General features: G+C 43.2%; 2 protein-coding genes across 2 annotated transcripts; both read right to left on the bottom strand.

Annotated features, from left to right (window-relative positions):
• Window positions 1-800: 800 nt before the first annotated feature.
• LOC107308012 (2-oxoglutarate receptor 1-like) lies at window positions 801-5,442 on the bottom strand. Its single transcript, XM_015851554.3, has one exon. It carries the CDS (start codon window positions 1,956-1,958, stop codon window positions 993-995), a length of 966 nt encoding a protein of 321 aa, XP_015707040.1. The 5' UTR covers window positions 1,959-5,442; the 3' UTR covers window positions 801-992.
• A 5,953-nt stretch (window positions 5,443-11,395) lies between these two features.
• On the bottom strand, window positions 11,396-17,779 carry OXGR1 (oxoglutarate receptor 1). The gene has a single exon (XM_015851555.3). It carries the CDS (start codon window positions 17,777-17,779, stop codon window positions 16,748-16,750), a length of 1,032 nt encoding a protein of 343 aa, XP_015707041.1. The 3' UTR covers window positions 11,396-16,747.
• Window positions 17,780-20,915: the final 3,136 nt, after the last annotated feature.

Genomic DNA, 20,915 nt, shown 5'->3' with positions numbered 1-20,915 from the left:
AAAACCATTACCCCTTGTCCCATCACTAAAACTCACTGATGGAGAGTCAGTCCTTGTTTCTCACTCCTGGTCTACAATTAATCCACAAATAACTGTTAATAGCACAGAAAACCCTTATATGAGAAGGCTTGTGTTACTGCAACATTAATGCTCAAGAGATTATTGAAGGTACCAAGTAGAGTCTTGCTGTATGAGCCCCTTCTTCACCACCTCTTGAGAGCAATCCATCCCACTCTGTACTGGACCAGTATAAAAGTAAAGCACCTACATTCAGGTCTGTGCCCGATCTATTTACCTTTTATGGTCAATGGTGAGAAACAGGCACTTCTAGGTCATGATTCATCTTGTCTAAATGCAGGCATCAAGAATAATTAGGTGAATCACACTCTAAAAACCGCTTATTTCTCTCCACTATAGTAGAAATTTATAACAGGAGGCCAAGGTGATTAGCTTATATATAGAGATCTACTCTGTCAAGGTCTCTAGGGAGGTGAGATGAACACTCCTGCAGGTCTAAAGTAGGTGTGATGAATTGTCCTCTGGAGCATTTCATCCCTCTTCTTTAATTAGAAAAGAAGTCAAATCAAGGTACCTAACTTAGATTGGGCACTTTACTTCTAAGTTACTAAAATTAAATGAAATTACTCCCATCCTGAATCTGTATCTGCCACTAACAAACAACTATTTTTTTGCTGAAAATGATAAGCTCTTCTCCAAAAGAGACATTGCGGATTCAGGAGATAAATGCAAAAAAAAAAGTCTGAGAAATTAACTTATTTTCAGTATTTTATTTCATATTTTTGTTGTAATTTTTAAGGGGGGGTTGTTTGTTTGCTATGATGATGTGTAATTCCAAAACACAGAACGGATAAATTCTCCTTTGGCATTGGAAGTGCGAGTCTGAGTACTCCGACTGAGGAGAAGTTCTGCCTGCCTGGTTATGGGCAGGTTTGGACTCTCTCTGTATAGCTCTTTTATGGCATCAGTCTTTTCTATTTCAAGTTCTTGTGTGTCCAAAACTTGAGGAGTGAGAAGATGGCATGCTGGAAGCTGTCTCCTGCCACTACGTAGAGCAACAAGTTTCCAAATGTATTTAATGCTGCTAAAGGTTTAGTTAGAATGAATATAAAAAGGATCGTGTTCTTGAGATTGCAGCTCGCCACTCGCACACGAAGCTCAATCCGAATCATCTGAAAGACATGGAAGGGGAGGAAGCACACATAGAAGACCACCAAGAGGACGACGGCAAGCCTGCGGGCCTTCTGTTTGTAGCAAGCCTGCGTATGGGGCCCTGTGGCCAAGGCATGAATAATGAGTGCATAGCACAGAGTTACTGTCACCAGGGGCAAAAAGAAGGCAAATATCGTCAGCAGCCAGTTATACCATAGAGTACTGTCAAGGTCCTCTGCAGAAGACAGGTCTAGGCAGATTGTCCTGTTCTGTGTATGCTTTATGGAGATCAAGGTGTTTAAAGGGCTGATCGTTACCAGGGAAATCAACCAAATTACTGTGCAAGTCACCACAGCCCATCTCTTCTTTTGAATAAAAAAGCATCTAACTGGGTGGACGACTACAAGGAATCGGAAGATGCTGAAGCAGCTAAGGAAGATAATACCGCTGTACATGTTGAAATAGAAGCCAAAGTGAATAAACTTGCACATGAAGTTTCCAAAAATCCAGTTATTTCCATTAGCAGAGTAGTGTATAAAGAAAGGAAGTGTAGCTACATACAGTAGGTCAGTGACAGCCAGGTTTAACATAATGATGGTGCTGCCTTTCCAGGGCCTCATCTTGACAAAGTAAACAAAAATGGTCACAATGTTCCCAGGGAAGCACACTAGGAAGATTAGGCCATAAAAGGCAGAGAGGTAAGATTTCACCTGTAAGAAATTTTCATCCTTGCAACTTGTCGAAGGGTCTGACAGAGCAGTAACGTTGTCTGTGTGTCCAGATGCCATGTTTGCAGAAATCTTCTTTAAGCTTTACAAAAATCAGATGTTTATTTTTAATGTATTCACCTACATCTCTTGTCATTGCAGCAAACTTCTTTATGATAGGGTTTAGTAAAGGGGAAGAATAAGGTTTTGTCAACATACCCAGATCTGACTAGATCCCCTCCACTGCTCAGTTTGATTTCACCCTTCCACCCACCTTCTGTTGAATTTTGATAGTGATTAATTTTATCTTTGCTTTATTTAACCTTCTACACTAAAGATGACAATTGCTGCTTATGTGCAAACCTACAAGGGCAGCAAACACACTTACAGGAAACTAGAGAGAGTTCATGCCTAGGTTTTGCAAAACTGTGCATTAGTCTTAGCCTTTCAGAAAGCAAAGCTATATCTATCTCTTATGTTCATTAATTTGAACTCATCTGTAGCCATGAAATCAGAGACAGCATTCTGCTTTCATGGAAGCCAAAAAATGCTCAGTGCAGATACAGATCTCAGGATCCAATGCTCCTGTGACCTGACAGTCAAGGCTTGTTCCCTGAGTACAGTCATATTCCCCTGGAGTCATCAGAGTATGAAACTGGTAGAAATGCTTTTCAAGAAGAAAAAATGTTTGATTGAGGCATAAAACTGATTCAAATGACTGAAGACTGTTTCTCAAAGAGCAGAAGGTGGAAAGCACAGATACTGTTAAAGGCTCTGATCTTGCTTCCCATTTAGTGCAAATTGGAACTAGATAGACTTGTCTCTGAAATGGTTTCTCATCTGCCATGGGCAGTTTGGATCTCTTCACGGTGAATTCAAGATATAACCTTTCTTGATACTGTTTTAACCTGAGAGAATGGTAACCAAGGATGAAATTAACCTCATCTAACTTCAGACATAGAAACATTAGATGTCTAAACTGGAGCCAGTCATCCTAAGTCCCTCTTTGCCATCAGGGGAGAGATCTAGTTTCCTCCAGGGCAAAATGTCTTCCCATAAGAGAAGTTTCAAAGATAAATGATCAACTCTTTTGACACACCTATTTTTCTCCCCTGATGACAAAGGCAGCCCAAGGAGACTAGTTCAGACATGAACATTTAACATTTAACTTTTAGATGTCTCAGGTGAAACAAGAGGCATTCCTCTGGGGATCTTCAATGAACAGAGACACCTATAGCTTGATCAGGGTGCTCAGAGCCTCATCCAACCTGACCGTGAGTGTTTCAATGGGGCACCCCCTACCTCTCTAGGTTAGCTTAGGGTATAGCAGCTTTGCTGTCAAATGAATTTGGTAAAGACTATGAAGCTTGTTTTAAATAACTGCAGATTAACCCTCAGACAAAAGGTAGATATAAAACTTTTCTCTCTCTTCTGCTGCTTGGTGATACCACTGTCACACAAATGTATGTCTTTAACAAGAAGGTACATTTTAAATAAAGCTAGGTGAAATTTCCTAGAATACTTGATTCACCCTCATTTTAGTTTCCTTGTACTTCTGATCTGTACTTCACTGCAATCTTGAACCCTCCAAACTAAAAATGGAGAAATACTGCTTACCTGAACAGCTGCAATTCTGCTTCTAGCTTTTATTGCTGCGAACAAAGAACACTACAGATGAAATGTATTTTCGTCTTCCTTACAGTGAAGCAGTTTTAAGTATGGCACAGTCAGTGCAGGTTATAGTATAGCATCAGTCACTGGCTTAGGTATCAGCTCTCAGACCTGAGCAGTTGTAGGAGCTATCTTCTGCCCCCTGTCACTCATAATGTTCTGCCTTCTGAGGGCATATCGTGGTTTACTGGCGGCAGTTCTTTGTGCTGAGGTAGTCCTGTAGTATTCAAATAGCAGCAGATCACATTTAAATTAGTATGTATGTGTTTATAAAAGAGAAAATTAAATTTATTCTCTGTTTCCTGTGAAGTGAAACCCAATCACCAAACAGAATAAGGTGTGATGCCATTTCAAGGTCAGGTGAAACGTATTACGACATTGTTTCTTCATTAAAAGCAAATGTCTAACAAAGTCAAATTTTCAGCTCACGTAAAAAAATGAAGTTTTCTTTGGAAGCGATGTGCTTTTCAAGAACTATGGCACTTTCTGCTTATTTTTGGTGACTAGATTATATGCAATTAGCACCAGCTAGTTATTAACAAGATAGCTGAAGTTGCAAACTTGCTTTCTTTTGAGCCTTTGCTTTCAGGCTTCATGATTCCCAAAAGCTGCAATTTTCCATGCTCCTTGAACCAAAAGACTGTTCTTGAATAAAAACCTCATTATCATTCTTAGCTTGAGGAACAGGATCAAAAGAGATTATTAGAAAAACCCAAAATCATACTACCTTGCACTTTGAAACTGCTGGCTTCAATCCCTGATCTTGCAGCCTGGTCCATGCATAGGTGTCCCAGCTGCCCAGCATGGCCAGCAGCCTCGTGGCCTTGGTACATTTTATAGGTCCTAATCAGCGATGAGGTCTATGTGTTAGTATTAGGAGAAAAGAGAGCAAGATTCCAGTTCTGAACAGTAGGTATGTTAGTGTAGTTGCAGAGAACCACTTAGATAAGAATATTTTTAGGAAGACCATCTTAACTCTGCTTGGATGCCTACACCATAGGCATGAGCTGGGAGAACGTTACTTGTTTTGCTAATCATGCTGTAGGGAGAAGATTGGTAATAGGCGTAGTTAAGATTGAAAGTGTCTAACAATCTGCTACCACTAGGGGAAGGGCATCATCTCTGTTCTTATCTGAACAGAGTATTTGTCCAGCTCAATGGCTACAGTGCTTTTAAAAAATATCCAAAGTTTCTCAATCATTGTAAAATACATTGTCGTGTACCAGCTCAAGGATCAGCAACTGTTTAAATAGCTATTACCCTGTTCCCAGTCACTGCATGTGTCATTAGAAATCATTTGTATGAGGTTGTAGTGTTAGGTGCACAGTGGGAGCTAATTATAGTTAGGGATCATTTAATGTATCTGCTACTTAATCTATTACACTCCTGTGAAGCAGGGGCTGGTATTTATCCCACCTTGGTGGTGGTGGTGCCTTACAGGAAGCAAAAACAGGATTTCCCAGGACCATGACCATCACTACCAGGGATCCAGGGGACTGTGGAACTGGTGTCACCTCCAACTATCTGACTTGGGCAGAAGAGAAATAAACCTCTATTTTCACTTCCTCTCTTCTTAAACCACATGGTGTCAGTGGTTCTAGTGTTTCTACAGTAATGAGATACATCAGCTAATTGAGTCGGCCGAAAGCAAACTGTTTTTGTTCTTATTTCTGGCATGCTGCTGAGTGGCCATGGCTCCTCCTGTTTGTGCATGGGCTCCAGCAGCAGGGACTGGCCTGAGCAAAAAGAGGGCAGCAGAAAACTAGCTCATGCAGGGGCATGGCAGTGAGACTATGTGGCAGGTAGTTTTGTCATATGATCTACCATTTTTCCCCAATTTGATGACTGTTTACGGGAATTAGGAAGACCAGATAAGCGCGAAGAGGAAGCTATATGCATCTTCCCTGAAACAACCACTACAAAATCCTGCAGAGTTCATGTGTATATATAATATACATATATTATATTATATATATTATATAATATATATATGTGTGTGTGTATTTTTCCTTCAATGAAAGCAAAGTGAATAGGAAACACAGAGCATGGGTTCATGTATTTGGAGCACACAGTCTGCTACAGAAAACTGTAGTCTAGAATACAGAAGTAGAGAATAGATTCCAATGCCTTTATTTTTCTGTGTCATGTTAAATCACTTTTGGCTAATTGCGAACAATGCCCCTTTCCTCCACGTGGGCTGGCCATTAACTTCTGCAGGCAAAGGGGCAGAGGAGATCTTACAGGGATTTTTGTGGTCTCTCAGCATCACTGCCAAGTTTGACTGTTATTATGACTTGTAGATGTGAAGGTCAACAAGCTGTCCCTCAGGCTCAGAGGCCACTCTCATATCATGAAATCTAATCTAAAATTGATGAGTGTAAGTGAAAGACTTCTGTCAGTGGTACTATGCTTAGGGTCAGACCTCGAGACATAAACATGCATGGTGTAGCACAGTAGGGATCACAAGGATAGCTCTGATTGATGACTGTATAGGAAAATAGGCAGTTTGTTGGGCAAGTGCTAGGTTGCAGAGCATTAAGAGCTTCCATTATATGTTTTACTTTTAGTTCGGCAAACATATAATCTTTCCATGGGCTATTTCCTTTAGCAGGCATGCATTTGTTTGTCTGGTCTTACCCTGTATGTGATTGAATACCTAATTATCATTGTTATCAGAACACTGTCGAGAAATGCTCTGTTCTGTTGAGAATAGTGCCATGTGTCTTCATTGCACAGGAAAGCCAGCTCCTGCTTTTCCCTTTACATTTCTCCTCTGGGACAGACTGGTAAGGGCAGCATTTTTTAATCCCCAAAAGCATGTTAAGTTTCAATTAATCATTGCTAAATGCTGCCATCCAATTATGTAGGTAATAGAGACTGTTAATGAAAACTTCTGGAAAGGAATATTTTACCCTCAGAGAATTGCATGTATAATCTGGAATATAAGCAGTGCTACCACATCAGCTGAGCAGAAGTAGTTCGATACAGTTCCAAAAATAGTCTGCATGGATCTGAGGTGCTATTTTATGGCTAATATTAGTCCTTGAAATGAATCAGTGCTTGCAGGCTACAGTGCATAGAATAGGGAAAAAAAAAACTACTGAAGCACTGAACTTTCAGAAGGTGAGCTGTTCCATGGGCAGTGGGCAGAAGAAAGGCAATGGGACAATTTGCTTAAAGCCAGTATGTGCTCAGATACCTTGGTACACCTTGGGCAAATCCATAAAGTGGTGAATAAAAAATGTTTCAGGAGCACCCAGCTATGAAGCAGCCTTAAATGTAACAGCTGTGCTGGGTAGTTTTCCCACCAGACAGTATAAGCCAAACTAAACTCACTGGAGATGTGACAATGGTTGTAATTGTTTTAGGTAATGGAGCATTTCCTGAAAATGACCAAACTTAGATGATCCAAAAAGAGAGAGGACCAATTTGCTGGTTGTTGTTCTGGTTTTTAATTTAGACATGAAGCAGGCTCTAAAGTCTTGTGGGATAAAATGGGCATCCTTGCATCAGTAGAGGATTCATTGAAAGGTGCTGGTAATGTGGCCTTCAGTGTACAAGCAAGCTTGTAGTCATTGAAGATATACTCTGTTGTGTTGCCACTGCTGCTACATTTTTTTTCTGCAGAGCCCTAGGGCAGATGAAGGAAGGTCTAACCTTTGCCTCAAGCCACTGTAACAAAGTTTGTCTTCAGATGATTACATGGCAGCCACCTACACATGAATTCAGTATATGCAGAAATGAGCCTTGATGTTATCTGGGTGCTGTTCCCTCAGCAGGCAGGAGTCCCCGACTGTGCAGAGGACCACTACATTGCTGTCTTACTGCATAAGTCTCAGCAGCCCTACTACCACCATCCTCATGCTGCCTCCTTCCCACACCAATCACTGCTATTTAAGGCACTGCACTTGGGCTGGGACAGTCCCAAGTGTTTATACAAATTGGGGGAAGATCTCCTCATGAGCAGCCCTGCAGAGAAGGACTTGGGGATCCTGGTGGATGAGAGGCTGGACATAAGCCAGCAGTGTGTGCTTGCAGCCCAGAAGGCCAACTGTGTTCTGGGCTGCATTAAAAAAGGGGTGGCCAGCAGGGAGAGGGAGGTGATTGTCCCCCTCTACTCAGCTCTTGTGAGGCCCCATCTGCAGTACTGCATCCAGGCCTGGGGACATGGGTACAGGAAGGACATGGAGCTCTTGGAGTGGGTCCAGAGGAGGGCCACTAAGATGATCAGAGGGCTGGAGCACCGCTCCTGTGAGGGAAGGCTGGGGGAACTGGGATTGTTTATCTTGGAAAAGAGACAGCTCATTGTGGCCTTCCAGTATTTGAAGGGAGCACATAAACAGGAAGGGAAACAGCTATTTAGAAGGGTGGACAGGGATAGGACAAGGGGGAATGGTCTTAAACTGAGACAGGGGAGGTTTACATTAGATATTAGGAGGAAGTTTTTCACACGGATGGTGATGCTGCACTGGAACAGGTTGCCCAAGGAGGCTGTGGATGCCCCATCCCTGGAGGCATTCAAGGCCAGGCTGGATGTGGCTGTGGGCAGCCTGGTCTGGTGGTTGGTCACCCTGCACATACCAGGGGGATTAAAACCAGATGATCATTGTGGTCCTTTTCAACCTAGACCATTCTATGATTCTATGGGTCCTGTTCCCATCCACTTTGGAAATGAGCCTTTCTCAGCAGGGCTGGTGTCAAAGTGTTGTCACTGTGTGGGCAGTGAAAGGAGCTCAGTCCTGTGGGATACATTTCAAATTTGAAAAGTATTATTTTCCTCCCAAGCTCACTTATTTTAATTCCTTTCTTTTCATGATCATTAGAGTTATAAACGAGTAAAACAGTTGTTTGCATTACCACTGTTTGTTTCTGATCAGGTAATGATGAGTTAGAATTGTAGTGTCATAAAACATTTAGCAGAAATAATCATCAGTCAAAGTGAGTTTGATCGACCACTGCAACAGAAAAAGGCTAAACCAGTATTAGGGAGATGGTGAAGAAATCACAACACCTTATAATAGAAGATTCAGCTCCTCAAGAGAAACTGTTGTCTTGCACTAGCTTTGAAGCCAAATTAAATTGCACCAGCAAGGCATCTAGCCCTCTAACCCACTGGCTTTCATGGCAGTCAGTGCAACAAGCCAAGTGCAGAATCCTTTCTGTAGGATTGCCTTGGGTGCAGGCAGCAAGTTGCCTGTCTCTCCTGAAATCCTGTGTCCTGATTCCAAGAGGTTTTGCCTGCTGGCATTGCAGGAGGTGCGGTAGAAGCGAGTGCCTCAGGAGTCTGATGCCTGCAGTCTGCACTCTCATTTCCACATCCCATTCTGCTGTTTGCCCTTTTCACAGCATATTTGTCTGATATCCAGCTTGTGATCTGCTAAGACCTTTGATTCTTTACTGCAGTAATGCTGCCTAAGCAGGCAGACCCGTTTTTTGCAGTTTTGGTTATATTCCTATAATCATAAATTTTGCACTTGTCCTCACTGAATTGCATCTTGTGTTTTCAGACCATTTCTCCAATTTCTGTAAATTGCTTTGAATCAAATGCTGTCTTCAAGCATGCCGACAGTCATCTTGTCATCTGCATGCTTAAAGGGTATGCTTTCTACTCCATTGCCCAAATCACTACTGAATATAGTAAGGGTGAGCTCACTGCATAATCTGGACTTGGATGGAGAATTTTGTGATGCAAAACATCCTGGAGCTGGGTCTTGGACTTCTCTCCCAGAAACTCCCAACAGTGTTATTTATGTCTGGAGCAGCAGCTCAACCACAGCTCCAGCAGCACAGGCTTTTGTGAAAAATCTGAGAGAAGCAGCAACATATCAGGTTTTATCCTCTTGTGGCCCCCTCCCAGAGAGAAACATTTTCCATCCCAGGATGGGAGCTGGATGACACCAGGCCGAGCAGCTTCTGAGGCCAGCAGCCCTCTCCATCCTACTGTTGTGCTCCATCCCATTCCCCATTTGGGTCTGCTTCTCTGGCTGGGTAGCTGAGAATCCTGGATGCTGCTACCTGCTTTCTGCCAGCATTTTTGATAGATTGAAGACATTCACGTGAAGCACTTTGATTCTCCCAACTCAGCATTTTCTGGGGGAAAAGTACCCTGTGGGAAATTTTTCTATTAGCTGTAATCAGCATATATGAATTCTTCCCAGATAAACCAATATAGGGAAGTCAGCCCTCATTCTGAGAGCAAATGGCTCTCTCTTATCTTGGGTCAGGCAATTTTTCCTAATTCTCATCCTCAATGGTTGGTGTGCGGAGATAATCCTCACTGCAACCATGGAAGTGGCTGGACTGAGCTGAAGTCTCCTGGATAGTAAATTGATGGTGTCTTTGTGACTGGCAGTGAAATATCACATCGCCTCTGCATGCCAGGGTAGGGGACAATAAACTGTCAACCAGAGAGGGCTCTACACCTGACAGGAAGAGGGGTTCAGTAGTCATATAGCTAATCCTTTCTTCGAAGACTTGATTCACACTGCTTAGTGTGGCTGTTCACGCTCCAGTGTCTCTACCTCAAGAAGAAGTGTACAAAAACCTTCATCATCTGCCTAGGATCAAAAAGGTTTAGAGTAAAAACTTGTGCTCCTGAGATGACACTTCTCATGCACCACAGAACACCAGCAACAAGTAGGGCCTACTTTACAGCTCGAGCCAATGTTTTGTGCTCTGTGGAATCCACAGAACAGCCTTGAATTTCTCCAGGAGGCCTCAAAAAAGAATTCATAAGACTGTGCAGAATAAACGCCGTCTCTCTATATTAGTAATCCTTAGTTAAGGCAATACAAGGAGAATTTGTACAAAGCTTAACATCAAATGATCCCCTGAGGGAACTTCGTGGTGAGAGAGAACAGGTGCTGAGATCCATCTGATCCTTGCCAAAGTCACCTTGTTGACTCCCTGCAGGAGAGGTTTGCTGGTTTCCACCCACTGCCACAGACTTGTGTAGAACAGTCTTTCTTTAGTACAGGATAAGGTTTTCTTTGGAATAATGAAGATTTTTGCATGAGAACCACATCATTTGAAGTAGCTCTCACACTTAACAGGGCAAGGAATGTTGGTAGGGGCACTGATAACCTCTGGGTAGAGAAATCTGATCCCTTGGAAGAGTGTGGTAGACATCAAATACAACCTTGTGCTGAATTCCACATACCTCTCCCCAGCCAGTGCTGGTATCCAGCAGTGCTACATTCACACATTACAGTACAAGCCAGACAGAGAATATGTAATTTAACCTCATTTGTCTGGACTGCATTTCAGGATTAATGCTTCTTCCTTCTCTTCCAGTAATGTGCTGTGAAAATCTCTTTGCAAGGTATTCATGTGCCTCAGTGTAGTAAAAACACACGCTGCTGCCCAAAGGGCTCCTCTCTGCCTCATTAGGGCCACAGAGGTAATTCATTTCCAGGCACACCTCCTCTCTAGCCTTTGATGTGATAACTGTGGAGACTATTGCCTGTAGTGTCACATCTCCACCAATTTCATCAGCTTGTTTGACTGGAGGGAGATGGAGGGAGATTCACTGCCACCCACCCAGACTGTGCCAGCAGGTGTGACCCTTCCAGAATAGACAGGACATGTGCCTTTCAAAACACACAGTTCTTGCAGTAGGGAACATTGCTGAGCCTGTCTTCCTGAGTTCAGCAAATTTCAGGTCTAAGGATGGGAAACAGAGGAATAAGCCCAGCGGCAGGCATTGTCCCAGCCTTAGGGCCTTCTGGGCAGGAGACATTTTCCTGCTGCCTTTCCCCCAGAGCTCTGGTCCTGGTTCTGCACCAGGAAGGAAGCAGAAAATAAACTCTTGTTAAATCTACTTTTAGTAGATTTAAGTCTGGGTTATAGTGAATCAGTGTGGAATCCTGCTTCAGAGAAGAAGAACAGCTGATGAGAGAGATCTGTTCCCAGCACCCTCACCTCAGGCAGGCTCACCTGGAGAGGTGTCTGCTCTTCTCGTGGGGAGAAAGAAGGAAAAGATGCGCTGATGCATACAGCCACACTTCTCCCTCGTTTAACAAGGTACAAAGAAACCTGCCTGCATTTCATATGTGCAAAAATGGGTGAGAAGGAAGCACAAGCTGTTATTGCCTGCAGCTACAGAGTGGTCAACACCAGGAGGTAGAGAAAGACCCACTATTGGTTGTGGCAGTCAGGAGGGGCTGAAGTTGTTGCCCAAAGAGGATAAGCTAACTTTCTGTTTTACCTTTCTCACTGCTGTACTTACATGGCCCTATCACTGCTTGTGAGACAACATCCATAGGCACAAGATGAGAGGTACTTGGTTTACGCTAATTTATATTATTTACCACATAGCCACTCTAGCTATACCCAGTTTAAAAGTATGAACCAGCTTATGCTTCTCTGGAAGAAGTCGAACCAGCGCTCCCACCTTGCTCTTGTGGATGATACAAACATCATTTTATTCCTCTGCCTGTGCTCTGCTGCTTATCCAGCGCAGACCTGTTCCAAATTACAGTTATCCCACACACTTAAGCTTTTACCAAGGAGATCCCTTTTCTGGAAGTGCTTTGTCTGCCCTCTACTGGGAATTAGAATTATAGCACTTGCAGGGAACAGCAATTACTCGCAGCTCCTGCAGAGCCAAGAACTGCTACATCAACTGCTCTTCGTGGTGCTTCCAGCACAATACGAGCCCCCATTCCTGTTCCTTCAAGTCTGCATTTTACGGGGGAAATGTCTTCTAGGATTTTGTTCTGGTACAGAGGATTTCCATCGACGTTTGTCAGCCATGTAGGTGCAGAGTGCAGTGCTGGGAGCGCACTTGGGCTGAGCTCTGCTCTAACTTGGACTTCATTGCTGACCTACCGCTACAGAGCAATTTGAAAGCCTTGCCTTAAGCCTTTATTGCACTCTGAAAAGCCCGGGGCTGGGAAGTGATCTTTTCCTGCTGCTCATTTGTTTTGTGACAGAGGCAAGTCACTTATCTGCACTGTGCCTCAGTTCCATCACCTGTTAAACAGGAATGATGTGCAAGAATCACTGTGCAATTTACCCACAGAGAGGTAAAGGTGAGAACACTCCTGTAGGCAGGGGCTGCTGCCTTGTCTGCTCAGATAACTTCCTGTTGCTAAGAAGCCTTATGAAGCGAGAGGAAATAGCAACTTTCAAAGGGACATATTGCTTTAAGTTGCCGCACAGTATGTTTGCATCTCTTTTTTCTGCCAGGTCTTCTTCTTTACTTCTGAGCTCATAAACAATCGGACAATCCTGGTTCATTCAGTTGAAAATAGCCCCTCTGGGATTATTCAGGGCTGAAGTAAATCCATTCTTAATGCTCCTCGCTGACAAAGGAGCGTGCTGGAAACACAACTATGCTTAATGAAAAGATATGAAGAAAAATGTGTCTCTGGGAGCTGGTACTTTCTACCTTGTTTCATTAGGATTCAGTACAGCATTGGCTGTGTGCTCCCAGCACTGCATTTTGTTCTTCTTCACCTTATATTCCACTGCTATTCCACAAACTTAAAGTAAATCCATGACAGAATTTGATCACAGAAAAAGCAGAAGTATAGAAAAACACCCCAGAGCTCTGTTTTCCTTACAAGAGCACAGTGTCACTGTGACTGTAGCTTCCAGGCAACCACCTCTCTCTTGGTTTAGGTATCAGTGATATCATCCACTGAGGAGAGCAAAGGAATAGAGAAGAGATCTTAGGAGATAAAATACCCTTTAGATCAAATGCCTTTCAGGATTCTAGAGGTGATGAATCAAACACACTCTGCATTGTACTTTCCTGCAGCAACCCAGAAAAACCATGTTCCCTCTGTGTGGTTTTGAGCAGTCGATGTTTGAGTTTTAAATTTTGTTTTGGAAAGAGACTCAGCTCACTGTTTACTGACTTTGCCCCTTCTCCCTCTGGGTCCCAAAGTACAGCTCTGACTCAAAGGAGGAATGTATTTTCTCTCCTGTGTTAGAATCATCTCACTGTCTCTGTGCTCCACTGCAGCACTCAGGCATCCCAGGCACCAAGGCTGCAAGACACATCAGTTAGGAGCCTGAAAACAAGCCTTGAAATATACCTTCTTCAGGGCATGCTTCTTTCCCCCCAGACATAATTTATGGCTTTTATGTTAAAGTGGCATCATCTGACACCACTAATGCCTCTACTTTCACAAAACATATGGGAACTGTAAAGGAACAGAATAAGCTTTTTTTTTAATCTCTTCTCCTTTTGTTCTGGCAGGGAAAGGTGAATACATTTCAGGGCTTGAAGCAGTTGAATAGCAATGTATTCATTGCTCATTTGTTGTTTTAGAGTTTAGGATCACTCAGCCTGCATTTGCAGATGACAGAAGAGTGACAGAGGGGAGCAGCAACCATCCCAAGTTTATCCTCCCAGCAAAATGATAACATCTGTCCAATGTCTAAATGACTCCATGGTGAGGCCAGTACTGCCCTTCCTTCACATGGTGGATCTCTGCTGAGGAGTTAAACTGCACGGCTAATGTCACAGCAGCCCAACTGCACACACAGTTACACCTGAATGAAACTGTGGCTTTGTCTCAGATCAGGATCCAACACAGAACTTTCAATAGTCAACCACTGCCAAGCTTTCACTCTACTAGATGTTAAGCAAGGTATTCATTTTCATTATACACGCAGTTTAACTATTTCTAGGCATTCAGTCAAACTGAGCACTGGAATTGTTTGAAAGACATTTAGATTAGGACAAGGACAGATTTTGCAAGATATTTTCTTGTTGATTTTGTTGTGCAGAACATGATCAGTGATTTCCTTTGGGGGTCAGTACTGGAACAGTATTTTTTCTGGGAGGTCTGAGTTGAGTTTTGTTTTCATTTCTAATGGGAACACACAATGCTGGCAGAAAAGGTAAAAACTGCTGATTGCCCTTCCTGACAAGTAATGGTAAAAAATAACTCTGCTGCAGTCTCTGACACTACGTAAGTCACTGTGAAGAGTAAAGTTCAACATGGCTATGAAAGCAGTAGGCAATTCCACAGTCTCTTCATTACTATCATCAGAACTGACATCTCTCTAAGAGGTCCGAACCCTGTTTACCTTGCAAAGTTTCCTTTTTGGACACTACGCAGTCCCAGGCAGAGAGCAGATGGTTGCCATGCACTGAAGTTGACACGACTGTCTTTGCAGACAAACTTCTAACAGAAACCTGGTTAGTGGAGCATAACTACTTTGTGAATCAGCCTTCAGTATCATAGTAGCTCACATAGCTTTTTTGTCACACTGTATGCAGAGCTCGGATAGTGTGTACTGTTTACTGCAACTGAAACACTGGTCCTTGTTTAAGCAGTAAGCTTACAGCTGCTGAAAATAGAAGCTATCAAATCTCGCCCTTCACAGCAAGCAGAAGGAATAAGTCACATGAGATAATGATCTCCTGGTCCCACAGGGCACCTGAGCAGACCCTAAATTCTTTAAAACTGCCTGCACTAGGGCTGAGCTTTCACCCTTCAGATTTAGCCACACTTAACAGAAAAAAAATGACTACCTTTCTGGTGAAGACTGCCATCCCACTGGTGAATCATGGCTCCTGGGAGTGCTTCCTAAATACAGGATAGATTCAGGTTGGATATCAGGAAAACTCTTAACCAGAGAGTAGTTAGCATGGAGCAGGCTGCCCAGGGTAGTGGTCGTGGCACTGAGATGCTGAAGTTCATGGAGCATTTGGACATTGATCTCAGATTTAAGGTTTGAATGTGGAGTCAGAACTGGACACCACAGTCATTGTGGGTCCCTCCTGATGCAGGAGATTCTGTGATTCAGCACTTTGGAAGCAGGTAGTTCAGCCCAAACTGAGTGAAGAGAAACAGTAGGCAAGTAGGTGAGACAGAAAGAAGGCAACTAAACTATGGCTAAGTTAAGGGAAAATAAAGAGGAAGAGGTGGAACGGCAGCCCCTTTCCAAGTCACTGAAACTGTGAGACTGTCACTCTTTCTGCTCTTTCTCAGAGATGGAAAGCCTTGAACACTTCCATTACACACTTTTTTACCTTTAGTCCCTTCGTTTTATGTTGTACATGTGGCTGTACTTCTGTTCATGTGCGATAAGCTCAGCTTGGGCTTGAGAAAGAAGAGCTTCTGAGAACAAGGATTAAAAATGTAATGATGGTCCTTGCTCTGAGAGAGGAAAAAAGGTATTTTCAACCCACTGAGAGGATCCAGGTCTGTATGTATAAGCAGTAGGAGACACATTTTGTGCTTCCACAGAAGAGTGTATGTACTGTGCGTTTGTGCTTTTTTTTTCATGTTAGAAAGTTAAGATGTAATGAATTTATGATATCAGAAAAGACTTCTCTCACGTGAATCATCTTGCATATTTGTTCTGGACATGAATCAAACGTGCATATGTGAAACCAGGCAGCTTGAGCATGAATGATCACCATCTAGTGGCAAGACAAGGCATGTAAAAACATTGTAATGTCATACACACAGCGCTTGCGTAGCACCATCTGTTCTGTAATCAACCATAAAGCCCAAAACAAGGGAATCTTGTATTTCCCAAGTATCTTTGGAGTGGTGCTAATCCGTAGTGGGTACCAGCCATTGTCAAGAAGCAAGTGTCTGCTGCTGTCCCTCCACATGCCCCAGGTGCCACAGCGCTGTGGCAGGGTGGTGGGACAGCCTCCAGCCCCAGGGATGTCCCTGGGCACTACTTCTTTCACTGGCACTGATCTTACCAGCAGTGCACACCTAATAATAGAGCTGATTGTCCAAAATGGATCTCCAGAGATCAGGTGGCCTTGTGTCTCTCTTGTCAAATGACTTGATATCTGCTCCTGGAGACACACAGTGGCATGGGCTCCTCTTGTCCTTTCCAGTGCATTGTTACCTCCACAACAGAAAGCCCTCACTGATGTCCCCCACTGAGGTACTTTTGGACCACTTGTTTTCATGTCCAGTTCCTTTTCCCTTTCGTCATTCCCTTGGGAATATTCTTACAGAGCTCAACTCATCGCCTCTTCTCTGGCTTTTATTTTTCCTTTTGTGTTCGTACAGTTCATTATTTCTACTTAAACTCAGTACTTTGCACCTGTCACTGCCTAATAGCACCCTGTGGTTTTTCAGAACATGGTTGCAATTTATCATTGTAATTTTGTCCTCTCAATTTCATGTCATTTGCAAACACAATAACCAGACTTGCCTATGTGGCAAGAAAGCAATCCCAGGTTTGCTGAAATTTTCTTCAAGGGGACTCTTCTATATGCTTAAGGTGATTTCTGACTTGTTCACATAATTACTGCTCCCAGGTGTCTGGATGCATTTGCTCCACTTGCACCATGAGAGTGAGAGGATGGCCTGCTGGAAGTTATCTCCCATCACGACGTACAGCAGAAGGTTACCACAGGTGTTGAGTGCAGCCAGAGGCCGAGAAATGATATAGATGGTGTGAATCTGCTTCTCAACATGACAGCTGACAGGACAAAACTGCAGTTCAACCCGAGCTACCCGAAAAAGATGGAAGGGGAGGAAGCACACATAGAAGACCGCCAAGAGGATGATGGTAAGTCTGCGAGCCTTCTGTTTGTGGCTAGCCTGAGCCTGGGGCCCAGTGGCCAAGGCATGAATAATGAGTGCATAGCACAGAGTTACTGTCACCATGGGCAAGAAGAAGGCCAGGCCTGTGAGCAGCCAGTTATACCACCTGATTGCACCCAGGTTTTCAGAGCTGGCGAAGTCAAGGCATAAGGATCTGTTTTGCTCCTCTTTTGAGGAGATCAAGAAGTTGACGGGACTGACAGCTGCCAAGGAGATCACCCAAATGGCTGCACAAGCCACTGCTGTCCACCGCTTCCTTTGGATGTGGAAAAACTTCATAGGGTGGACAATCACCATGTAGCGGAAGGCACTGAAGCAAGTGAGGAAGAGGATGCTGCTATACAAGTTGAAGTGGAAGCCAAAACGAATGAACTTGCACAAGAATCCCCCGAAGATCCAGTGCTCCCCACTAGCATAGTAATGTATCAGGAAGGGAAGGCTGATGAGGTAGAGCAGGTCTGTGAGCGCCAGGTTCAGCATGATGATGGTGCTGCTCTTCCAAGGCCTCATCTTGAAGCTGTAAACACAGATTGCAATGATGTTTCCTGGGAAGCCCACCAGAAAGATGAGGCTGTACATAACAGGGAGGTAAAAAGTCTTCAGACTGACTTCTACATCAGTGCAGTTGGGAAAATCATCTCCGATGTCTTGCCATGTCATGGGGTTGGCTAAATCACCACTTGTTGTATTCATGTTTCTTTCCTAATGCTTAAGGAAGAGAGAAATACTTAGTGCTCTCTGACAGAAAAGACCCTATGCTAGCCTGTTAAAAACAATGAATAGCCAGGTCTTATTTCAAGTTCCCACCACTGCCTCTGTTAAAGTGCCTCTATTAAATAAGAAAAGGCATTGCTGCTTTAGTGAGAATTAATCCTGATCTATAGGCCTTTTGTTCATATTTATACAGATACAGTAAAAATCGTATTCCCACATATTTTCAAGGAAGAATTTCCACAAGCAGAATGTAAGGGACTCCCAGCATCACAGTGGGTGACGTGTCCCCCAGTGCACAGAGGTCATCTTCTGCTCTTATCAGGGCTCAAATACAGCAGACAGACTGGTTGTGCTGTGTCACTGACCAAAGGCACACAGAGGAATGTCCAGAATGTTGCTGCTACATAAAAACTATTCGCTTCATTGATAATTAACTGGAAAACAGAGCAGATGTTGAAATGTTTGCATATTCTTTTTAGCACTGGAGTTCAGTAGCATTTTTATTCCTGCTTCTTGAAAAAAAAAAAGAAAACTGATACATGAATATTTAATTTTTTTTGTTCATTAACAAGATTAATATAGCAAAGAAACAGGCCCTTCCTAGATTTACATTAGCTGTTATGTAAATGTCTATTCTCTACAAAAATTAAATGAATGATGATTTTCTTTTAGACAGTAGCCTTCAGAGTTCTCTGAAGAATTTGAATAATTGTGGCCAACTTTGCAAAGCAGCCATTCTCAAGATATATGCTGGGTCTTGACCAAGATTTAATGGACTTAAAGATGGTCATAGAATCATAGAATTGCTCAGGTTGGAAAAGGCCTTCCATATCATCTAGTCCAACCCCAACCTAACCATGCTACCTTAACTCTAACAACCCTCTGCTAAATTTGATCTCCAGTATCTCCAGTACGTAGAATCTCCAGTAGGAAAGATGGGGCCACTGAAGCTCATAGGAAATAACCTCCAAGGTCTCACCCTGTAAGAGCAGTTTTGTGGATGCTGGTTTTCTTTTAAAGCTTTTTTGATGGGAAAAAAAAATAATTGTGCACATCTCAAATGTAATTACCTCCTGAGGTAGGCCACCTCTTGCAGGGTGATGTCCATCCTCAAATTACTGTGGTCTGTGTCTGCTAAAGAAAATCCTACTGAATCATCACCTCCGTTTCTTGTTCCACCTCAAATTTTCTTTATGTGGCTCCCACCCTCACTCACTTTAGGGATCTCACAGAGGCAGGTTCCAGGATTTTAATTCAAATTTGTGTGGAACATACAGTTGTATGTGTGAGAACGACAAGACCACCAGAGAAAAGCCAGTGCTGTCTGTGAAGCTCTATTTCATGCCATATAGAAAGATGCACGTGGATGAGGGCAAAGAGAACATGATGTGGAAAGATGGCTGGTCAGAAGAATTGCAGCTACACTGTCGTACCCAAACCAACCTAAAGCCACCCTTCAGTGAGGCTTGTGAAGGGCCTGGAAAATCAACCCTATGAGGAGAGGCTGAGGGAGCTGGGGCTGTTTAGTCTGGGGAAAAGGAGGCTGAGGGGAGACCTTATTGCTCTCTTCCAGTATCTGAAAGGTGCTTACAGTGAGAGCGGAGCAGGTCTCTTCTCACTGGTGACAGGACGAGGGGAAATGGCCTCAAGTTGCACCAAGGTAAGTTTAGGTTGGACATTAGACATTAGGAAATACTTTCTTTACAGAAAGGGTAGTTAAACACTGGAATAGACTCAGGGATATGATTTAGAGGAGGGCTGTTAGAGTTAGGGTACTATGGTTAGGCTGCGGTTGGACTTGATGATCTTTGAGGTCTTTTCCAACCTGAGTAATTCTATGATTCTATGATTCCATTAAATGGCTAATGTTTAACCAGCCAAACAGCAAAGGCCCTGTTCCACAGCAGCATGCTGTCCTCACTGGGAGCACAGCCCTGCTCACAGTATAGTGTTTACAGCATGCACCTGTTAACCAGGCTGAAGGGCATGGCTGGGCGCTGTTTCCTGCACTTTCTTCATAGGTTTTTTAGGGCTATCATTTTGTCAACAGCATTTTTTCCTGCCTACCAATGTGTTGCTGCAGCAAATCCATAGAACAAACCTATAGGGGCTGTAGGGCAAATATCTACAACCATCAAAAAGTGTGGTGGCAGGAGCAGCATTCAGCTGCTGCAGTACATGAGGACCACCACTTTCTCCCAGTGGTCCCCTACATTATGGGTTAGGTATCTGACAGGACAAGGTTTGGGTCCTGGGCCAGTTAGGGATACCTGGTGTGAGGACAAGTACTGCAAGAAGAGCATTGAATCTAGGGGTCTCCCTTCTGACCTGCCCTAAGATTACACCCAGTGTAACAGTCTGTCAGTGACTAGAGAGAGCAGACAGCAAGTCTTTGCTGTTGGCCTTATTATTTCACAGTCAGAATTACAAATAGGACGTAGACAAAACTTAAATCTAATTAAGCAACAGTTTGTGCTGTGGCAGATTTTATCACACTAAGTAATTGGCCGTAATGGGACTTCTGCAGCCTGAGCTGAGGGCAAGTGATATATGCTGTAGACACATAATGAACTTTAAATAAATTATCCAAGAGCAGAACTCAAAATAAAAGGGAACTAGGTTATTGAAATAGAAACTCTCTGTCTTTGCAGTGGAGCCACCGCTCCATTACATGGTGTTCTTTACTGTAACCAATTGATCGGAGTCACTTCAAAAAATGTTGTGATTGCATGACTTTAATTGCAGTCACGTATAAAGGAAACATATCTGCTCCTGCATTGTGATAATTTAATTAGAGCCTGCTGGAAATCAAAGCCAAATGTCTGCAGCCGCGGCAAAGTAACCTAATGCCCGTAATTGGACTATATTTCACACAGATGTGTTGCTGAATAAATTAAACAGGATTTGGCTCACAGCATCTGACTCTTCCGCTGGCCCCATTCTAAGAACCACAAATGATATATTTAAGGATGAAGATATAAGTTCAACTTTCCTTAGTCTGTAAATTTCTGTGAGGTGTCTCCATGGAGGAACATGTGGATTTAACCTGAGCAAGGGATGCATTCCAGAGAAGATAAATTTGTTGTTAATTTGTTCCATGCCTTCGTCACCCTTT

The sequence above is a fragment of the Coturnix japonica genome, chromosome 1 (genome assembly GCF_054131305.1).
Source record: "Coturnix japonica strain WE chromosome 1, WE-NBRP24, whole genome shotgun sequence".
Classification (NCBI taxonomy): Eukaryota; Metazoa; Chordata; class Aves; order Galliformes; family Phasianidae; genus Coturnix; species Coturnix japonica.
Note: the sequence above shows the minus strand (reverse complement) of the source record. Positions and strands in the feature narration are given on the sequence as shown.